The sequence below is a fragment of the Clinocottus analis genome, unplaced genomic scaffold, assembly GCF_023055335.1.
Source record: "Clinocottus analis isolate CAN_PGR_092001 unplaced genomic scaffold, fCliAna1.0.p SCAF_1, whole genome shotgun sequence".
Taxonomy (NCBI): domain Eukaryota; kingdom Metazoa; phylum Chordata; class Actinopteri; order Perciformes; family Cottidae; genus Clinocottus; species Clinocottus analis.
The window spans coordinates 6,248,932-6,268,900 of record NW_027175820.1 but is presented as its reverse complement, the minus strand read 5'-3'; the positions used below and the strand labels follow the sequence as shown (position 1 = coordinate 6,268,900).

At 42.8% G+C, this 19,969-nt stretch overlaps 1 protein-coding gene across 1 annotated transcript; it reads left to right on the top strand.

Moving 5' to 3' along the window:
* The first annotated feature begins 247 nt into the window (after positions 1 to 247).
* Positions 248 to 1,687, top strand: cart3 (cocaine- and amphetamine-regulated transcript 3). Its single transcript, XM_068572919.1, has 3 exons — positions 248 to 430; positions 818 to 901; positions 1,068 to 1,687. Exons 1-3 carry the CDS (start codon positions 260 to 262, stop codon positions 1,173 to 1,175), a joined length of 363 nt encoding a protein of 120 aa, XP_068429020.1. The 5' UTR covers positions 248 to 259; the 3' UTR covers positions 1,176 to 1,687.
* Positions 1,688 to 19,969: the final 18,282 nt, after the last annotated feature.

Here is a 19,969-nt window from a genome sequence, read left to right as displayed (position 1 = left end):
GTAACAACCCCTTGCAGAGCTGCTGTGTGTTGTTGTTGACTTTTCGAGGCATATTTTGCCCAGCAACTTTTACGCGATGACTCACCACAAGGCAGCTGTTACGCATGACAAACAGAAAGGGAAAAAAGAGAAAAGAACAAGGTGGAGCGAGCAGATGGCAGGAGTCAGATAGAACGGGAGGGGAGGAGGGGAGGATGAGGGGCTATTTGAGACGCAAGTGAGAGGGAGGGGGGTTCACACGCTGCCGCGCACCAGGACCATGCAGACCACCTCCAGGACGCTCAGTGGGCCGCTGCTCTGCGCGCTGCTGCTGCTCTCCAGAGCCACAGGAGCCCAGGAGCTGGACTCCGAGTCCGAAAAGGAGCTGAGCCCCCGGGCCCTGCGGGACTTCTACCCAAAAGGTCCAAACCTCACGAGTGAGAAGCAGCTGGTAAAGCTTTTATTACTACTTCACTTCTGCAAAAACTAGAAGATCTTTACAACAACCAGATGTTGTTGTTACTTTGAATTGATGTTGTATTGATGGAGCATTTTAGTACGTGTGGGCTTTGAGCTAAAAATTAACCAAACTCCTGCGTTTAAGATTGACATCTGTTCTGTGCAGGTAATTATTGGACATATCATCGAGTTGTGAAAATATGCAAACATGTTTTAAATATATTGCATGTTATTATACAACTTTTTAAAAAAAATAAAAATAATTAATTTTATTTGTAGGATCTTTATGCAATTTGTGGAATCAGCTAAATATTTGTGGCGGTTTAATGACGGCACATTTATTGAGAGTTTTTTGTTGTTGCTTTGTTTATTTTATCAGCTCGGAGCTCTCCAAGAAGTTCTCGAGAAGCTGCAAGCAAAACGACTCCCTTCATGGGAGAAGAAATTTGGCCAAGTTCCAACGGTACTGTATCTGAACACGTTGCATTGGTCGCTGCTGCGTTAATTCATGCATTCATGTCGTAGGAGGAGATAAATAAATGGATGAATGAATGCATGCATGAATGGATAGATGAATGCATGCATGCATAAATGGATGAATGAACCTCCTGTGCTCTGCTTCTCCTCAGTGTGACGTCGGGGAGCAGTGCGCTGTGAGGAAAGGCGCTAGGATCGGCAAGATGTGTGACTGTCCCCGGAGAGCCTTCTGCAACTTTTTACTGCTGAAGTGCTTATGAGCCCCACCGGATGTGAATGTGGCATTGAGATGGAGGGAAGACGAAGAAAAACTGCATTCCTTTGTAAATACTGTAATTTATTATGATACAGCTGGGGAGCAGGTTTGGTGACTCATACGAAAAAGAACTGAAGCTCTATAATTAAAAAAAAAAAGTATCTGATATTACGTAATTAACTATGAGGATATTGATTGTGGTGGACAGGAGATGAGAATAGTATAAAGATCAAGAAAGTAAAATATCCAGAACCACTTATGTCTGTGAAACCATGGGGTCGTTATTGTGATGTATTTTAGGAGCTGATAGATTACCCACAATACACAATAAACAGTCACATGATGTTCAGTAACAGCAATGAGAATATTCTAGTGATTTTTCATCCGAAGGGGAAAATAAACCTGAAAATATGTCTTGAACTCAAACTATTTTGTTTCAGATGAATGTTTGTGTATTGAATCCTAATGAAAGTAATGATATAATAATAATAATTAAAAAACATATTGTTTTGTAAAGCAGTGGAGTGAGTGACTATTCTTTTCATGTGGTAAAAAACATCTTTCAATGTGCATGTGTTGATTTTTTTTTAAGAGATGATGTTAAAGAGCTCAGTCAATATTTGAGGAATGAGGTGGTTGTGACTGCGATCTGAAGTAACAGAACCTCCATGGGATGATTTTTGTTGGGAGTATGGCAGAGGAAATAGGAAGTATGTATGTCACGTCTCAATGTCACACTGAGCCTCACTTTCCCTCACGGATGGGATATATATATATATATATATATATATATATATATATATATATATATATATATATATATATATATATTTATTTATTTATTTATATAGAAAGAGAGAGAGAGAGAGAGAGAGAGAGAGAGATTAAAGGACAAAAACAAAAAGGAGTATAAATGTACACAGCTATGAACAAATATATTTGGGACAAAGGTCCCATATTTTTTTGCCCAATGAAGAATAACTTCACTGTAAGTGTACTTTACACTTTATACAATATTTGTTTTCTTTGTCTTTGAAGACAAAGAAATAATTTCTCTCATAAAATATCTTGATTCTTATGAACATTCAACAAAATGAACCTGGATTCATCTAATGTTAACCTTTCTGTTCTGGATACATTTAATCAAATGTCCCATATAAGAAATTACCTTGTTTTTGCATATTTAAAAGATATAATTTAAAAAACTTGTGGTACAAAAAGGTATTGTCTTCATGTAAGTAATCAAATGGGGGTAGTTTTAAGATGATATCTGTTAATTAAATATTGTTAACCCATTCACCTTGAGGATGAAAACATGAAATCATTTTGAATGCAGTACTTTTACATGGTACTACTTTCCCCTAAAATATTAATTTAATAAACTCCTAACACTTGCTGGTTCATTCCCATTTAACATTTTTCTGGACTACTCCAGGTTTTTTCTTCATATTCCACATCACTGCTCATTCCTCATCACATTTTCCTCATCACTGCTCTACAAGAAGGCGATGAGTCGACTCTTTTTCCTGAGGAAGCTTCGATCTTTCAATGTGTGCAGCAAGATGCTGGAGTTGTTCTATTAGTCGGTTGTGGCCAGCGTCTTGCACTTCGCCATTGTCTGCTGGGGGAGCAGCATTGGAGCCGGTGACACCAACAAACTTAACAAGCTGGTTAAGAAAGCCGGCTCCATCATCGGCTGCAAGCAGAAGCCTTTGGAACAGGTGGTGGAGAGGAGGACACTAAAGAAACTATTGTCCATGTTGGACAACTCGGACCACCCTCTCCACCAGCTCCTGCAGGATCAGCGGAGCACTTTCTCAAAAAGACTCATCCCGCTCCGCTGCCACAAGGACCGCTACAGGAAAGCATTCCTGCCCACAGCAATAAGACTCTACAATTAATCCCTCCAGTCCAGATCTGTGGACTAATTTTCACTGTACACGTATATATCTTACACTCATGTATATACATTATTATATATATGTTACATACATATATTTTGCTATTTTGCACATTTGCACTCTGTTTACATTTAATTTAATCTAACCCCCTGAATACACTGCATTTAATTTAATTTCCGTTTGCATTTAATTTAATCTCTGAATACACCGCAGTTATTTGTTATGTATATGTTTCTATACATATATATATATATATATATATATATATATATATATATATATATATATATATATATATATATATATTCATTTGCTTACATATATATTTATTTCCTATTATTTGTATATATTTGTTATACCTGTTCCTGTTATTATTCATTTAATTTTATTATTTTATTTGTGTGTTTAGTTCAGTTTATTTTATTTGATGTCTGTAAGTGTGGGATGTTGCTACTATGACAAAAAAAATTCTCCTTGGAGATTAATAAAATACTTTTCATTCATTCATTCATTTGGTCTCCACCCTCCTCTTCCTCCACCATCTTCATCCTCTACCCACCTTTTCCTTCCTCATGATGCCTGTCAGCTGACATCAATAATGCAGCTGAGACCAGGCCATGTTGAGTCCATTCCTGTGTGTGTGTGTGTGTGTGTGTGTGTGCATGCGTGTGCACTTGGATGTGTATGTGAGTGTGTGCGCACTGGGACGTGTGTGTGTGTGGGAGAGTAAACATAAGTAGTTTGTGTCATCGATCGATCTAATCACACGTTTTCCCCGTTAGTCGTGACCTCTTATTGATGACACTAGCTTCAGGAAATCATCGACAAAGTGAGACAGATGTTAAAGAGCTCAGTCAATATGGTCTCTTAAATGGCCCTACTTTTTAAGAGAACATTTTACTGGTTCTTTAACTGTGTCCAGGAATAGTTTTAAAATTAGTCCGACATCGAATATCGTTCTGCTATCGTTCTGACAACGTATACCCCTCGGAGAACAAAGATTCTAAATGGTTCCAGTGAATCAAGCGAATATACACACAAAGAGACTTCCTTTGACATGTATTGTTCCACAAGTAGCCAGAAGCTCATTCTAAATTGCTTTAACATGATTGGTCAATACTACTCAGACTACAAACCAGGCCTGAAAATGGGTCAGGGGTGAAAAAGGTGAGAAGAATATTAAACACGGTGGGGAACTGGGGGGTAGCGTTAGCTAATAACTTTCCACAGGAGCGTTAGCTTGCTGGCTAAAGTTACATTCTCTCCTGCTGTGTTCAATGACTCAATTCATCAAGCTGTAGCTAACGTTAGCTAAGTCTATGTCAACAGAGCTCCTGGGTAACTTAACTTAGATATATCATAAAATATTATATTACCATGCACACGCGCTCCCTTCTGGCACGCACATCTTTTCGCAGTTCATTGAATATAAATACTCCCACTCCCCCGAAAAAAACCTCATTGAATCTACACGATTCACGTAGGTCACCTATTTTGGTTTCAAAACGGCGGATTTTGCCGAAAGGTGAGAGATTTTCATGTCTGAAAAACGGAAACTTCAACACTGTGTACAGATGCAAGTTATTTATTTATAGCAGTTTACAGTTCATATTCTATTTCACAAAAGGTTATTTCTCTTTTTTGTTTGTTTTCCTCCCAAAAGTCTGGCAACATGTGTTCATTTTCACCCATTACCCGCAATTAACTTCCGTCTTTCCAAGAAACAATTTAGTTAGTTTTAGGTAACAAAATACTTAGAAAATGATCTTGAAAGATTGTGAAAAAGATTGTAAAAATGCTTAGTTTAAGAAAAGATTGTAAACATACTTAATTACGTTTAAGAAAATACTGTGACATACTTTGTCAGGTTTAAGCAAAGATACTACATATTTCTTTCCAAAATAATGTCCAATGAGGGGAAACAGAAAGTCGGCGAACTTTGCCTCTCTATTGATGTTAAGCAGTTGCAGCTAGCGGTTGCATTTTAGCATATTTAGTAGCTGCCGTCTGCAGCGTTCTCCCTCAATACTCAACCTTTTTTCTTTATTTATTGTTGTCCCCATTTGTCACTTAATCACAAAAACATCAGAAAATTGGGTCCAGGTTGAAAAACACACACGTTACTCTTAAAACTTTTTTTAACTGTTGATACGTTAAAAACTCCAATCTTGTTCATTAGACTTGCTTTTAGATTCAACTAAGGAATTAAAAACACATTTATAGATCACCTTTGTTTCATTAAACAAACCGTCGGCCAGACTCGTTCACGGCGGCCGGGCGAACAATAAGACTTTGTTATCTTCTTTCCTGAGCTGCAACACTTTCTCCAGACAGTGAGGATTTGTTATCGATTTCTCAGGGGAATTACTTCTAATTCCGATTGAGACTGCATGTGTGGATAAGGGGCTCTTTCTCACTTAGCGAGACACTTCAAAAACCTGTGGCAATGAACCCAGTCGGGTCTAAACGTTTGTTTGTTTTCGCGCGTCATAATTTTAACGAGAGCAGCGAAGAATGACAGATTGAGACGGTGATGGGAAAAGCGTTGGAAGGGGAGAACAACAACGAAAGGACAGACAAGAGAAGAGAGATGAGAGTAGGTGAACGTGACAAATGATAGAGTCTGGAACAGAGATCTCTAAGGATGTGTGAACCACTCAATGCTTCGCCTCTACCCAATGCTCGAGGAAATGATATTGATTAATAGCGCGGGAACCCTCGTGTATCTACGTGTGCCTTCACTTGTGTTGAGTCAAACCTCACGCGGACTCGTATCTCCTTTTATGAAAAATGCTGTAAAATAATTTACAAAAAGCACGGAGCCTAGGCAGCAATTAAGATGGGTACAATACAAGTATTTAATTTCCAGTTGACGATGACACTAGCTAACTAGCTAAAATATCATTACAAGGGACAGTTCACCCCAAAATCAAAAACACCAATTTATTAGACCCTAGACACGTGATTGGTCACAAGGCCTGCGTGACCATTAAAACGTGCTGTGATTGGTCAGTGACTGTGGACTCGGACATCGCGACATGTAAACGGTGAATTGGATTAGGAACTGGACTATGCGTCTTTGCGCATGCTCGAGATCCCGCCACCCTCTTCCCTCCCTCCCTCTCAGGTTGTGACTCAGAAGTCGAGTTGTCACTGCCGGGAGCTGGCTGGCAGAAACAAACAAATAAACAAACGTAAAAGTCGGGTTACAAGCCGATACTACCTTCGGTGGGTGTCCCCGCTAGCTCCACCCTGCTGTAGCCAGCTAGCGCTGCTGCTAGTTCCATGTTTGCTCTAAAGGCTGATTTATACTCAGGTTTTACGCTGAGACGCAAGCACGCAAGACACGCATGGCCGCCATTGCGTGGTCAAATCGGCCATTTTGCTTGCTTGCGTGCATCACCCAAAATTGCTGACTATCCGTCAAAGCCACGCGAGCCATACGCAGCCTTCAAGGCTGTGATTTGTCCGCTAACCACATCCTTTCTGAGTCTTGCATTTCCGGTTTCATAGCATAATACCGCTATTTTCAAAAGCCGTAGCAGAAACACGAACAATGGATCCCGTTGAAGAACGTTTGGCTGAAGAGGTCCGCAAATATGAGCATTTATATAACCTGTCTGACGGAGTATAAGGACACGCAGATGGTGGTGAATTCCCGGAGGGAGATATCGGTGAACAGTGTGCAGGTCGACTCTACGGCTGTTGCGCCACCTACTGTTCTAGCGTATGGAAAACGCACGGGAACTATAAAACAAAACGAGTCCGTCGATCCAACTGCGTGGCCAGCCGCAGTTGTAGTTGCAAGAGTATAATTCGCCCTTAACAACCACCGAAGGTAGCGGGGTTCTCTCCATTATGAAGCGTGAAGAGGTCAAGCGAAAATGGCTGTAACACCACTAGATGTAATGAAAACAGCGCCACCTATCGTAGCGGATATGACATGCTTTCGGCCAATGATTTGATTTATTCACTGCCATGTATATTAGGATAATAGCAGTTGCCCCGAAAGATAGCATAGTCCGACTAAAGCAAAATTCGAATTGATACCATCATGTAAACTAGGGCTGTAACAACGAATCGATAAAAATCGATTATTAAAAAAGTTGGCAACGCATTTCATTATCGATTCGTTGTGTCGAGCGATTATTACACCACTGCTTGTATCAACAGCTTCTCTGTCTGGCATTATAGGCTGCAATTGCTTCCTCCAGTTTCTGATTTTCCTTTGCAATAATGTTGTTTGGGCTTGCGGTCTTTGTTATTATCTATACATTTGTTAAAAATATACAAACTAAAATTTCTCTCTTCCTGTTCACAGGCTACAAATTACTGTGGCATGTTAAAAGCTGTATTTCAAAACAATACAATAATAGGAGCAATAATAACCCACCAACGTCTTTGTGCAGCTGTATTTTTCACTATTTGATTTTAAGGACGAGTCCTTTCATGACACGCTGCAGTTCGTGTTGGTCCTGGCAGTTGATGGATTTTGGACCGCCTGAGCTTCAACATTTGCAATATAAGCATTTGCTCTTCAATATCAGGCATGAAAATCCCTCACCTTTTGGCGAAATTCGCCGTTTTGAAACCAAAATAGGTGATCTACGTGAAACGTGTAGATCTGCTGAGTTTTTTTTGTTGAGGCGGGGATGTTTATATTCAGTGAACTGTGCGCATGCCAGAAAGGAGCGCGAGTGCATGGTAATATAATATTTTATGATATATCTAAGTTAAGTTACCCAGGAGCTCCGGTGGAAAGTTAGCTCAACGCTTCCGTTAATGAGGAGGTAGAATCTCAGGTGAGGGGACTGAGGGGCCAATCACACAGGACGCGACGTTTTAAAGCGTAGCCGCTTAAAAAACTCCTTGCCACTAAATAGAATGCAGTGTCTGCAGACAGATGTCATCATGCCCTCTTCTTCCAGCCTGGGCTCGGACTTTCTGGTAACCTCCCTTCCTGCTTTGAAGGTCGACTTACCACAGGATGGTCGTCCAGTTGCCTAATGTACAAGCAATACAACAGCCATTACAAAAAAGTAATTACATCTCATGCATTTTAAATCTTAAAATCCACCAATAACTTTTGCACATAAAGAGAATGTTATAACGTATATCATAGTAAAACTCACTGATTTAACTTTGTCTTTCACTCTTTTCACAAATTCTTCACCCTCTGTGTCCTTGTCAATGAAAGTCCCTTCAAAAAAGTACCTGGGTGACTGTGGAGGTGGTGGGGGACAGGAGGGTGATGACTAAGCTATCATCCATGATGAACTACGCCTCCCACCCCATGCAGGACGCCCTGGCCACGCTGCACAGCTCCTTCAGTGTCTTATGGTGTGTTCACACCGAACGCGACAAAATTTGGTCGCGCAACCAGATTACATGCAAAGTCAATGCACAGTTGCGTAGGAACTGCGTACATGCGACTTTTCTGGGGAGCGACACGACAGATTGCGTTTGAGGTGACACGAACAGCGAGTTTGCCGCGGGGCGAACAGAGCGTTGGACGCGACAGCTTGTCGCGCGAGTTGAAATTACCCAACTTCGGCGACAAAAGCGTAAGTCTTAGTTGCTTCAGCCAATCAGTGTTGAGACGTTCCGCTCGTCACCGCCGTCCTGTTGTTGAATCAAACTTCTGCCGGGGATAGCGATGATAGCGACCGTCATTCAGACGCTGTTGTGGGACGACGGATGGTATTATGAACCCAGACACGATGGAGTTTGATGTTCCAACGTATGTGGAATTTACACAAGTTTAAAGCAGAACTAGTGGTTATTTCCATGGTGAATGACGGCTGGTTACCGTTGTAGTAAGCTAGAGGCACTTCTTGGAGTTGGTGAAATTCACCGAGCTATGTGCGACTGTACAGATGCTGTTATGAACCCAAACAGGGTTAGGGTTAGCGCTGTACCGGTCCGTCTTGGTGAAGAGGGAGCTGAGTCGGAAGGCGAAGCTCTCCATTTACTGGTCGGTGTACGTTCCAACCCTCACCTATGGTCACGAACTCTGGGCCGTGACCAGAAGAACGAGGTCGTGGATACAAGCGGCCGAAATGAGCTTCCTCCATGGGGTGGCCGGGCTCAGCCTTAGAGATTGGGAAAGGAGCTTGGACATCAGAAGGGAGCTTGGAGTCGAGCCGCAACTCCTCCGTATCAGCTGAGGTGGTTCGGGCATCTAATCCGGATGCCTCTTGGACGCCTCCCATTAGAGGTTTTCCAGGTACATCCAACTGGGAAGAGGCCCCGGGGAAGACCCAGGACACGCTGGAGGGATTACATCTCCCGGCTGGCCTGGAAATGTCTCGGGGTCCCCCAGAATGAGCTGGAAAATATTGCGGGTGAGAGGGAAGCCTGGGTCGGTCTGCTGGGTGTGCTGCCACCGCGACCCGACCCCGGATAAACGGCTGAAAATAGATGGATGGAGAGTGATTTTTGGTTGTACTTTTTAGTCTAGTCATTTTTGCCTCATACAAGTTTTTTTCTTGAAACAAATAAAGTGTGGTTACGGACATTTCTCTGCATCTGTGTCCTCATTCTAGTCCAGGCATGACATTACACTCTCGCCAGTATGGACTCAGCAGAGATAGCAACACTCACGGCAGTCCTGCGAGCCCAAGAAGCCCGACTTTCCCGTCAGGAGGAATTCCAGACCGCCATGGCAACCCAGATGGGGCTTCTCTCGGCACAATCCCAGGGTCTGCACGATCACCTAGTGCGGATGGCCCCACCACCCGATTCTCCGGGAGTAGTGGACCTTCCACCTGTGATGTTCGCCCCAACTGTGCCGGTTGTTGGAGCAGCGTGTCCGTTAGCCCCACTAGCGTGGTTCTCTGGAGAATTAGGGCAAAACATTCCTTATAGACTGCTCCATACACTACGAACTAAACCCCCATGCTTTTCCCACTGACCGATCCAAGATTGCATTCATGATATCCCACCTTACCGGAAAAGCCAAAGCATGAGCCTCAACAGAGTAAGCCCGGGATTCGCCAGTTTGCAGATCCCTCGCAGAATGTGAGACGGCGCTGCAGAAGACTTTCAATATTGCACCTTCTGCCAGGACAAATTCCTCGTTTGTACCAACTTACGTGGCAATAAAACGTTTCTGATTCTGAACTTGGTAACGACCGACCGGGAGAAGGCTCGGGAGCTGAGAGGGCTGAACCAGGGCAGCGAGTCCGTATGCTATTTCTTATGAACATCCATTAACCACTATCCAACTATATTGACAATATTATAGGCTAAACTATACAACATATCTGCTTGACCGTCTCCATGTTTCCTGATGTACTCTGACAGATTAATATTTTAAAGGTCTATCAAGAACTAACTGTTTACTTCATCCTTTTGCAAACAAGAAGGCAACACGCAATTTAAAAGTGTGTCATGGAAGCAACATATTTATGTTGCGTACAAAAAATGTCCTACATGTAAGGCGCAATAGCCACACAAGGACAAACTTTAAAAGGAGAGAAACAAGTTTGCAGCTGAAGAAAAGGAGTGGAAAGAAAAAGTGAGAAAAAAAATGTCCCAAACGCTCTTACTGCTACAAGTCCTGTGGTTCGAATCTGACTTGAGATCCTACAAAACACTCGATCAGATGGCACCTTGGGATTCCACAAAGCACAGACTAAGACCAGAGATTGGATGAAGGCTTTCTTTAATCCACGTCAACTTTATTCATAACACCAACAGGTTTACAAACAAAATTGGGTTGGCGCCGGAATTTCCGGACAGCAAGCTACTCAGCCGTCAATGCCAACTAACTTGTAAGCCCCAAACCATTTGGTAATATACATGATTTCATGAGCAAGCAAAGGTCCCACCTTCCTCCTCATATTAAATAGTTCTCATCATTTGTTATTGACCAAGTCCCCCAATCAGTTCTTAGACAATAGTGTCTATGTGCAGTTATGCTGGCCTGTGGCCCATGCTCCAGTTTCCAGCTCGAAACCTCCCTTTGAGATTCATTCAATCCATAACAAAGTGCACACACTGCTCCCCGCCACACTCCTCACACACAGCACTCCTTGACCAGCAACCCACTGGGGGTGGATGACGCTGTCATCTTCCTGCTACAGAGATGCCTCTCTCACCTGGAAAAGGCTGAAGCTCTGTGAGAGTCATGTTTTACAACTTCTCCAGTGCTTTCAACACCATCCAGCCTTTGCTTCTGAGGGACAAGCTGGAGCAGACCGGAGTGGACCACCTCACTGCATGGATCCTGGACTACATCACCAACCGTCCACAGTATGCGGGTACGTCAGATCGGGTCAGATCAGGTGTCCTGCAGCACAGAGGCCCCACAAGGAACCGTTCTGACTCCATTCCTCTTCTCTATATACATCTCCCTCAGAATTTAAACACAACTCTGCTACCTGCAAATGTTCTCAGAGACTCTGCAATCGTCGGCATCAGCCCCAACCGATGATGAAAGTGAGTACAGGGAACTGAACCAGACTCTTTCTGCTGTGGAGACTGTGGTCTTTTGGAGTGCAGGTAGCTCCTGAAGTCCTCCTTTGAATCTGTGGTGGCATCAGCCATATTCTAAGGAGTGGTCTTCTGGACCAGGAGCATCCCGGTGGCTGACAGGAGGAGACTGGACTAGCTGGTAAGGAAGGCCAGTAGCGTATTGGGGTGTCCTCTGGATACTGTGGAGGTGGTGGGAGACAGGACAATGATGACTAAGCGCTCATCTCTAATGAACAACACCTCCCACACCATGCAGGACTCCGGCAGCACTGCACAGCTCCTGTCAGACTGACTGCTGTCAGACTACACAACCAACTGAGCTAAAAAAAAATCACTTTTTTGGTCACTTTAACCACTGGCTAGAATCAGAAATTTTGGTACGATATTAGTTTGTAATAAAGCCAGTCCCTATAATTTTTGCATTTCTCTTCACAGAAACTGATTATGAGGTGCTAGATCTTGTTCTTGTGCTAGTGGCTGATTTGGTTGAAGACACCACAACCAATAAAGAGGGACCAGGAGAGAAAGGTACTTCCTATTGGCCCTGATGCAACAATGATTCATAAGCAACATATTTTAGATTATAATCCTATTCAAAAATCTGACGTTATGCAGAAAGACACAGCAACGATGGAGTGGAAGTGGTGGAAGACAGAGAAGGTAAAAAGGGAAGAAAAAAAACATTTAATCCTATTAAAGTAGAACTGGTCAAGTTAAATTTCCTCTTTTGTCTTATTGTTATGCAGAAAGACACGGCAACGACAGAGTGGAAGTGGTAAAAGACAGAGGAGGTACAAAGAGGAAGAAAAAAACTCAGGACACAGGTGTTTGAAACAGATTGTCTTAGTGTTTTAATTACATGCATGAATTTAGCAACTGCAGTTTTTATATTTGGAAAATGTTACTGCTACCTTCTGATATGACACTGTACGGTTTTCCAACTTGGTGAAGCCAGAACATTTAAGGCAGACTAGTCAAATTGAATTGTTGCTTACTGACAGTGTAAAAGCAGGTTTATTTGTCACCCAAGTCGACATTTTAAAGTTTACGGTATTATTTCCTGATTTTAGCCCTGACACAATGATTTCAAGAGCAACATATTTTAGACTATAATTCTATTCAAAAAGTAGGCAAAGTCAATGTCTTCTTCTGTCTCTGATATGCAGAAAGTCACAGCAAAGACGTAGGCGTGGTAAAAGACAGGGAAGAAGAAGCAGAAGAAGAAGAAGAAGACTTCTGTAGTAGGAGCTGAACTCGGTTTGTTATGATTCATATACATTTTGTTCACGGGTATCATGAATGCAGTCGGACATAATGTCTGCATCTGCAAGATTTTTGAAATGTCTTGAAATGTTGCCTTATGTCCCACGTGCCTGTTTGTGTACAAGTTTGCAAAGACAACTTTCTCTACTTGGATTTAGCACTTTGGAAGTTGTTCAAGTCCACTGATATAATTATTTTTTGTAATGATGGCATTACATTAATTAAATGAAGGATACATGTTTGGGCACTTACTCTACACAACATTTTTCCTTCAGGTGTACTTGTCAAACAGCGTAATAGGAAACGTATAGGTATGTTTTGAAAATCTATTGATGTTTTATCTTCACCCTACTGAGTGCACCTTTCTAGTTGTTACTGTTTCAGAGTAATTCCGCATTTAAATGTAACAGTAATATTGCAATGACCTGTATACAATGACATCAAAACAGAACACATTTATTTTAAACAAGCAATGGGATTAGCAATTTCACTTACATTGATAACAAAGTGTCCCAATGTTTAATCTACTTAGGAGAAACGTGTCATGAATGTGAAGAAAGATCGACTACAGGGTCCTTTCTTTTTTCAAAGATTATTCGAAGGGCAGAAGACAAAGTCAGTTTCATGCATCATTGTCATGCATACATGCATACATTGCCAACAATCACCTGAACAATGTGTTGTATTATAGGTACTTCAGTGGCGTCCCTGCAAAACATGGTAAATATCCAATAATGTTCTACCTACATTTGTGGTGAGAAGACGGATTTGATAAATAATCCACATTGGTAACCCATAATAAATGGTGTTGAACAGGCTACCATTAAAGATTTCTTGGCTTCCTTGTATGGGCATGTCACATTTCACAATACAAAACACTTCCACAGGTTAAGGGTTTACTTCCACAGGTTATTTTGTACGTTTCTTTTGTAGTGTGTGGGCTCTGTAAAAAAACAAAGTAATCAACAAGATCAGAGACAAACTTAAAATTGGAAGACAGAAATGCTTGATGACAAACTTAATTTAATATATTTCCACCCTGCTTCAGGTGGGATCATGTAAATATGTGTTTGGAACTTCTGACTGCAGGACCATTTTTTTTAATGTATTTGTTAAAACTCTTACTAGTGTTGATTCTTTATTTTCACTAGTAAAGTGCTATTTGACTGACAGCAATTCAAATAGATTAATACAGCGGTTCCCAAACTCAAGAATTCCGCGGCCCAATTTGAAATCAGAAAATCTTCTGCTGCCCAACCAAAGATTAAAAAACGCCTTGACAAAAACGCACCGGGCATTTTTTTTAAAAACTCGCCGGGTGTTTAAAAAAATTAATTCTAAAGAGAATACGGTAGAGACCAGAGGTAGTGATGTTCCTGACAAGGTCGGTACAGTCAGATGTAACTCAGCCACCTGCCTTGAGCCTGGCCGTGAATATCTCATCCGGGGAAAACTTCCCAAGAACACTGCTATTTCTCCAAATAGCACCGTCATGACAGAGCCGACTTCATCCCGCTCGGCTCCCAGAGGTTTTCCGGTTGCTAAGATTGTAACTACACTTTGTGGCGACAGGCAGGTTACGCTGAAACTTATCATACATTTGACAGATCTGTGCTCTTGAGGTGCAAAGTTGGCTGATGTTTATACATGGGCAGCGCTTGAGGACATGGATGTTGCTGAACATACGGAGGTTTCCCTGGCTGCCTGCACCCAATCAGTTGTGTCTCCTACTGCTGACACTGGCTCTTCCAAAGAAATGCTTGGCTCTATTGGGCTTAGTACTGTTAACATTGAGTCGTGTGAAGTGTCTGTGAACTGGAAGAAGAGGATGGCTGACCTTGTGATGCAGTATGAGGACATCTTTTCCCATTGCACCTGATGAGGAGACTGCCTTGCTGCGCCTGGAGACGGTGTTTAAGTGGCTGAAGTTATCCCCCAGAAATGCTTCATTCTCAGGAGGTCTGTAAGGTTTCTTGGCTACATTGTTGATGAAAATGGTGTTTCAACAGATCCCAGCAAGGTTGATAGCATCACCAACATGACGAGCACTGATCTCATGCCTGTGTGACTCTGTGTGACTCTGTCCCCAAAGCGCATACGATCCTTCTTAGGGAAGGTAAATTACTATCAACACTTCATGCCCGGTTAATCTGCAATGACCAAGCCGCTGTTTGACCTGTAAAAGGTGCAGAGAGAAGAGGTAAACAACACAAAAACAAACTGTTCAGAAGGAAGCTGTATGCAGCTGACTGGACGCCGGAGCAGGACAGGCTTTTTAGGGTCTGAAAGCTTCACTAGTCCAGTGTTTTGTGTCTTGGCTCACCCGGATTTCAACCATCACTTTATGCTGTCAACTGATGTGTCCTTGGATGGCATAGGTGTGGTTCTGTTTCAGATTTACAAGGTGAAGCACAAGCCAGGCCCATTGCTTTTGCCAGACTAGTTGTTATCCCGGTCCCAAAAGAGCTACCCAGCTCATTGGTTGGAGTTTCTGGCCTTGAAATGGTCAGTGTGCGACAAGTTCAGTCACTGGCTGAAAGGCCACAAATTCTGTACAGATAACAACCCGTTGACTCAAATCCTGCCAAAGCTTAATTGTCATGAGCAGCGCTGGGTTGCCAAGTTGGCGAGTTACGACTTTGATATCAAGTATGTTCTGGGCCCACAGAAAGTTGTAATTGATGCCCTGAGCCATGTGCCATTTGTCTATGCAAGTGTTGGTCACATGCTGCTCGCTGAATCCTATGCAGGTCTCCTGAGTTTCTCTGTCCAAAATGCCTTTTGGTCATGCGGTCATGATAGGGAGCCCTCCCCTTTAAGTAACAACGCCAGGTCTGCATGCAGTCCACTGTGCATGCACACTCAGTCTGTTGCAAAGGAGGAGGTGTCCATTGTGCTACAGTCACACATTGAGTGAGACGCTGGTCTGAGCACCCGTGCTGTTGAGGTGTTGCAGCACTTACCTCAATTGGTTCCGCCAAGACAAGACGCCTTACCTGCCTCCACCGTGAAAGACCTCTGTGATAAGCAGTTGGGAGATAGAACCCTTTCTCATGTTCTGTCTTATGTTGAGAGACATCGGAGGCCTTCTAGAAGGGAAACATTTAATGAGTCTGTCCTGGTCACAAGGTACATGAAGCACTGGGATAGGTTGACTGATGGATGCTGTACTACAGGATTTCAAGAGACCAGAAGACCAAAGCAAAGTTTTTTCAATACGTTGTCCCTGGCTCACTGAGGTTCTGCAAGGGATTCACGATTGGGCCGGACATCAAGCTTAGTCCAGGAGTCTCAGCTTGGTGAGACAAAGGTTTTTCTGGCCAAACCTCGACAGAGATGTAAGAGACTATGTTCGTCATTGTCAGTGATGCATCGTAAGCAAGACAGTCGAGCCTGAAGTACGGGCCCCCTGGATAGCATAACAACAACCCGGCCACTGGAGTTGGTCTGCATTGACTTTTGGTCGGCTGAGAACTCTAAAAACAGATCTGTCGATGGTTTGGTCATAACTGACCATTTCACGAAGATGGCTCAGGCGTTTTCATGTAAAGACCAGACACCTGAGCAGCTGGCTAGGATTCTATGGGATCGGTAGTTCTGTGTCTTTAGATTCCCAGAAAGTATACAGAGTGTACAAGTTGCTAACTTTGAGAGTCTGCTGATAAGTGAGCTTCTTTGGGTCTGTGCTGTCAAGAAATTGCACACAACCCCTTACCACGGGAATGGGAGTGTGGAACGTTTCAATCGGAACCTGGGTGGCATGATTCGAGCACTGCCCCCTGAAGAGAAGGCTGACTGGCTACTACGCTTACAGACTTTGATGTTCATGTACAACTGCACAGAACATGAGACGACAGGTTATTCCCACTTCTACCTCACGTTTGGCCGGATCCCCCGCCTACCTGTTGATGTCCTCTTTTGTGCTGGACTGAGCTTGATGTCCGGCCCAATCGTGAATCCCCTTCAGAACTTCAGCGAGTCAGGGACAACGTATTGAAAAAACAAATGCTTTGGTCTTCTGGTCTCTTAAATTCCTGTAGTACAGCATCCATCAGTGCCATCTGTTTCTCTTTTGTTTTATATTTGTCTTTTGTTTGTCATTTTTTGGCTTTTCCTTTTGCTTGTAAAAGCAGAGCCTGGAGTTAATTGTGTTTCTTGTGGTTTTGAAGGTGCGGCGAGACGGGGGGTAGGAGGACAAACATTCTTAACGTTGTGTAATGCTGTAAAAATGTGTAGAAAAATATAAAATTTCCACATTTCTGTCAAAGTTTTTCGTCATAGCCTGTGATACACACGTTTCTTTCAGCTCGGCGTGGTGCCAGGCAGGTGGCTGTTGCAAACAAACCAGCGGATGTGTAATGGGCCATAGATCCCGAAGGGAAAAAGAAAAAAGGTAGCTGAGGAGAACAGAGGATTCAACAGTTCTTGGACCGAATCATTTGCTTTCATTGCCAATGCGGAAGGATTGCCTGCATGTTTGCTTTGTAATGAAAAGTTGTCAAATAACAAAAAGAGTAATGTGGAAAGACATTTCCATGGAAGGCATGCTACATTTGCAGCTGAATACCCAGTTAGGAGTGAGAGAAAAAGTGTGAATGGATTATTTCTGGAGAAATTAGAGAAGCGTGAAGATAGATTTGGATGGCATTTCGAAGATAGAAGTGGATTACATTTCCCAACTCCACTACTGCTGCTAGTTGTGTTGCAACCCGGGGGATAATAAAGCGTGGAAACCCGTTCACAGATGGTAACTACATGAAGGATTCATTCATTAAAATTAGGGCTGGGCAAAGTTGAAAAAAATTAACTGATTAATCGCATGATTTTTCTTCGATTAATCGCATTATGCGGCAAATTCAATAATTAAGTAAAAACTAGTGTATTGCAGGCTTAAAATTAAGTAATGTTATCAGGACAATAAAACAGGCACTCTGGAGCAACAGCAAGTTAACATAAACCATATCTAGTTTATACATGTTTTTTTTTCTCTGCACAGGTTCAGTAGTAAGGGTCCCTGTGAGGGACAAACCACTCCTGTTTTTATAAAGTGATTTCTGATTTTTGTCAGTATAAATTTGGAATGACACATAGGGATATTATTGTGTTTTGTTGCTCAGGTCCGAGGATGGCTGCGTTGTATTGTGCGTGTCAAAAGAGAAGAGGATGCTGCTGCATTTTATTCTTGCACTGACTTACTTGGCATTCGCAGAAAAGTAAAGCGAAGAGGATAATTCACAGAAATCGAACTTAAACTGTATTATTTTAATTTTATATACTTTACCTTTTCAAAAGGCTGCTGTATTATTTTGACAATTGCAGGCTGCGTTTTAACTGCAGGCTGCGTTTTATTGCATTGGCCGTGTCTACTACCAAACACTTGCGCACTTCGAGCACTGACTTTCAGTGTTTAGGGCGCCATGCTGACAAAACCAGCAGAATTCAGTGCACTGAAAGCACCCGGATGGCCCACTGCAAACGGTGAAAAAATGCAGTGTAAAACGATGGACACTACTCGCAGTAAACGGGCGCCATCTTGGCTACGGAGCGGAAGAGGAGGAGCCCTTTCCGCCAGCTTTTCATTAATTTATTTATATCCTCCTGCCGCCATTGTGGAGGCGTCACAGTTTCCACATGGTTTAGAGCAAGGGGGACACAAGAGACAAAATAGGGCAAGAAGTGCGTTGATTTTGTCAGTTTTAGTTTCGCGGGTATCGCGAGCAGATTTGCGGATGTCACTTCCGGCTTAATTTTGCGGGTTCCACGAACAGATTTGCGTCCGTCACTTCCTTCAATTGGTTAACGTAAGTGTTCCATTTGATACAGCGCTTATCAGCGACAGAGTGCACTATGGATGTTAGTGCACTCTATTGGAGTGCACTGTATTGCAGTGTACTTTGTAAAGTGTTCGGTAGTAGACACGGCCATTCTGTCTGTAAAAACCACTTCCAGTTCAGTCGAGGAGCGAGGAGACTGCAATTTAGAGACTTGGGACGCACCCACAGACCAAATACACAGGGGAACGAGACACAGGTGGAAACAATGAACGCGGGGCTTGCAATCACGCATGGGGCTGGCACACGGAGAGGGAGGAGTCTGAAACAAGAGAGGGTCCATCCCAAGGCTGCGGTCAAATAGTCCTTGGGTGCGTCCAAGTCTCTAAATCGCCGTCTCCTCGATCCTCGACTGAACTGGAAGTGATTTTGCGTCGCCATATTGAAGGCCGTCCCAAAGCTCTTATTCGGCTCGGAGGAGCGAGGAGGGAAATCGGTGGAGCCATGATTGAGGAGCCACGAGCGCAGGCTTCCAGGAAGTGTTTTAACGCTGGACACGACCCCTCACCCCTCTGTTATTTGATTGGACGCTGCAGCTGAGCGGACTGATCGCTGGAGTTTCATGGAAGTCAATCACAAAATAAACATTATATATTTTAGTGTTTTCTTTTTCACCATCTCGTTAAAATATGTGTTCATTCATTGTAGGTCTGAATAACAAAAGGATTACAAACTATTTTCTTCAAAGATCTGAGCTGTTGTTTCCCTCAACTTTTATTATGTATGTAATTAAAATCAGAAGGTTTGAGAGAGAAAAGACTTTTACAACGTGTATGATTATTTTATAATGTCAGAATTAGAATTTCAAAACAATCTGACGTAAATAATAAATAAGACGTGTTCTGCTGGTAATCGATCCTGCGTATAAGCAGCACCCTGAACACAACACAGTGTATAAACACTCATTGCAGTTTGTTTAACAGGTAGGTTGTGTCTTATTTATATAAGTTGTAGTTTGAAACCATTAAATCAACTGAAAACATGCAACAATTTGGATCAATATTTTGAGTGCATTTTTATTGAAATGTTCGTTAAATAAGGTCCGCACCAGAAAACAACACTGAAGACTGACAGCTGATCCAGCTGTGATCAGCTGTCAGTCAGCTGCAGTGATCAGAAACCGACATGGCTTCACCTGAGGCTTCAGAGGAAAGGACGTCTCATGTCTGTTAAAACATGTTTCCTTGCTTGGTTTCCTTGCGCCTCTCTGTGCATCCCTGGTGGGCGGGACTAAGACGCAAGGAAGGGACACAAGTGAGGGAAACGGGGATGCCATTTAGAGACTTGAGATGCAGCCCATGACTCCTCCGATTTCCCTCCTCGGT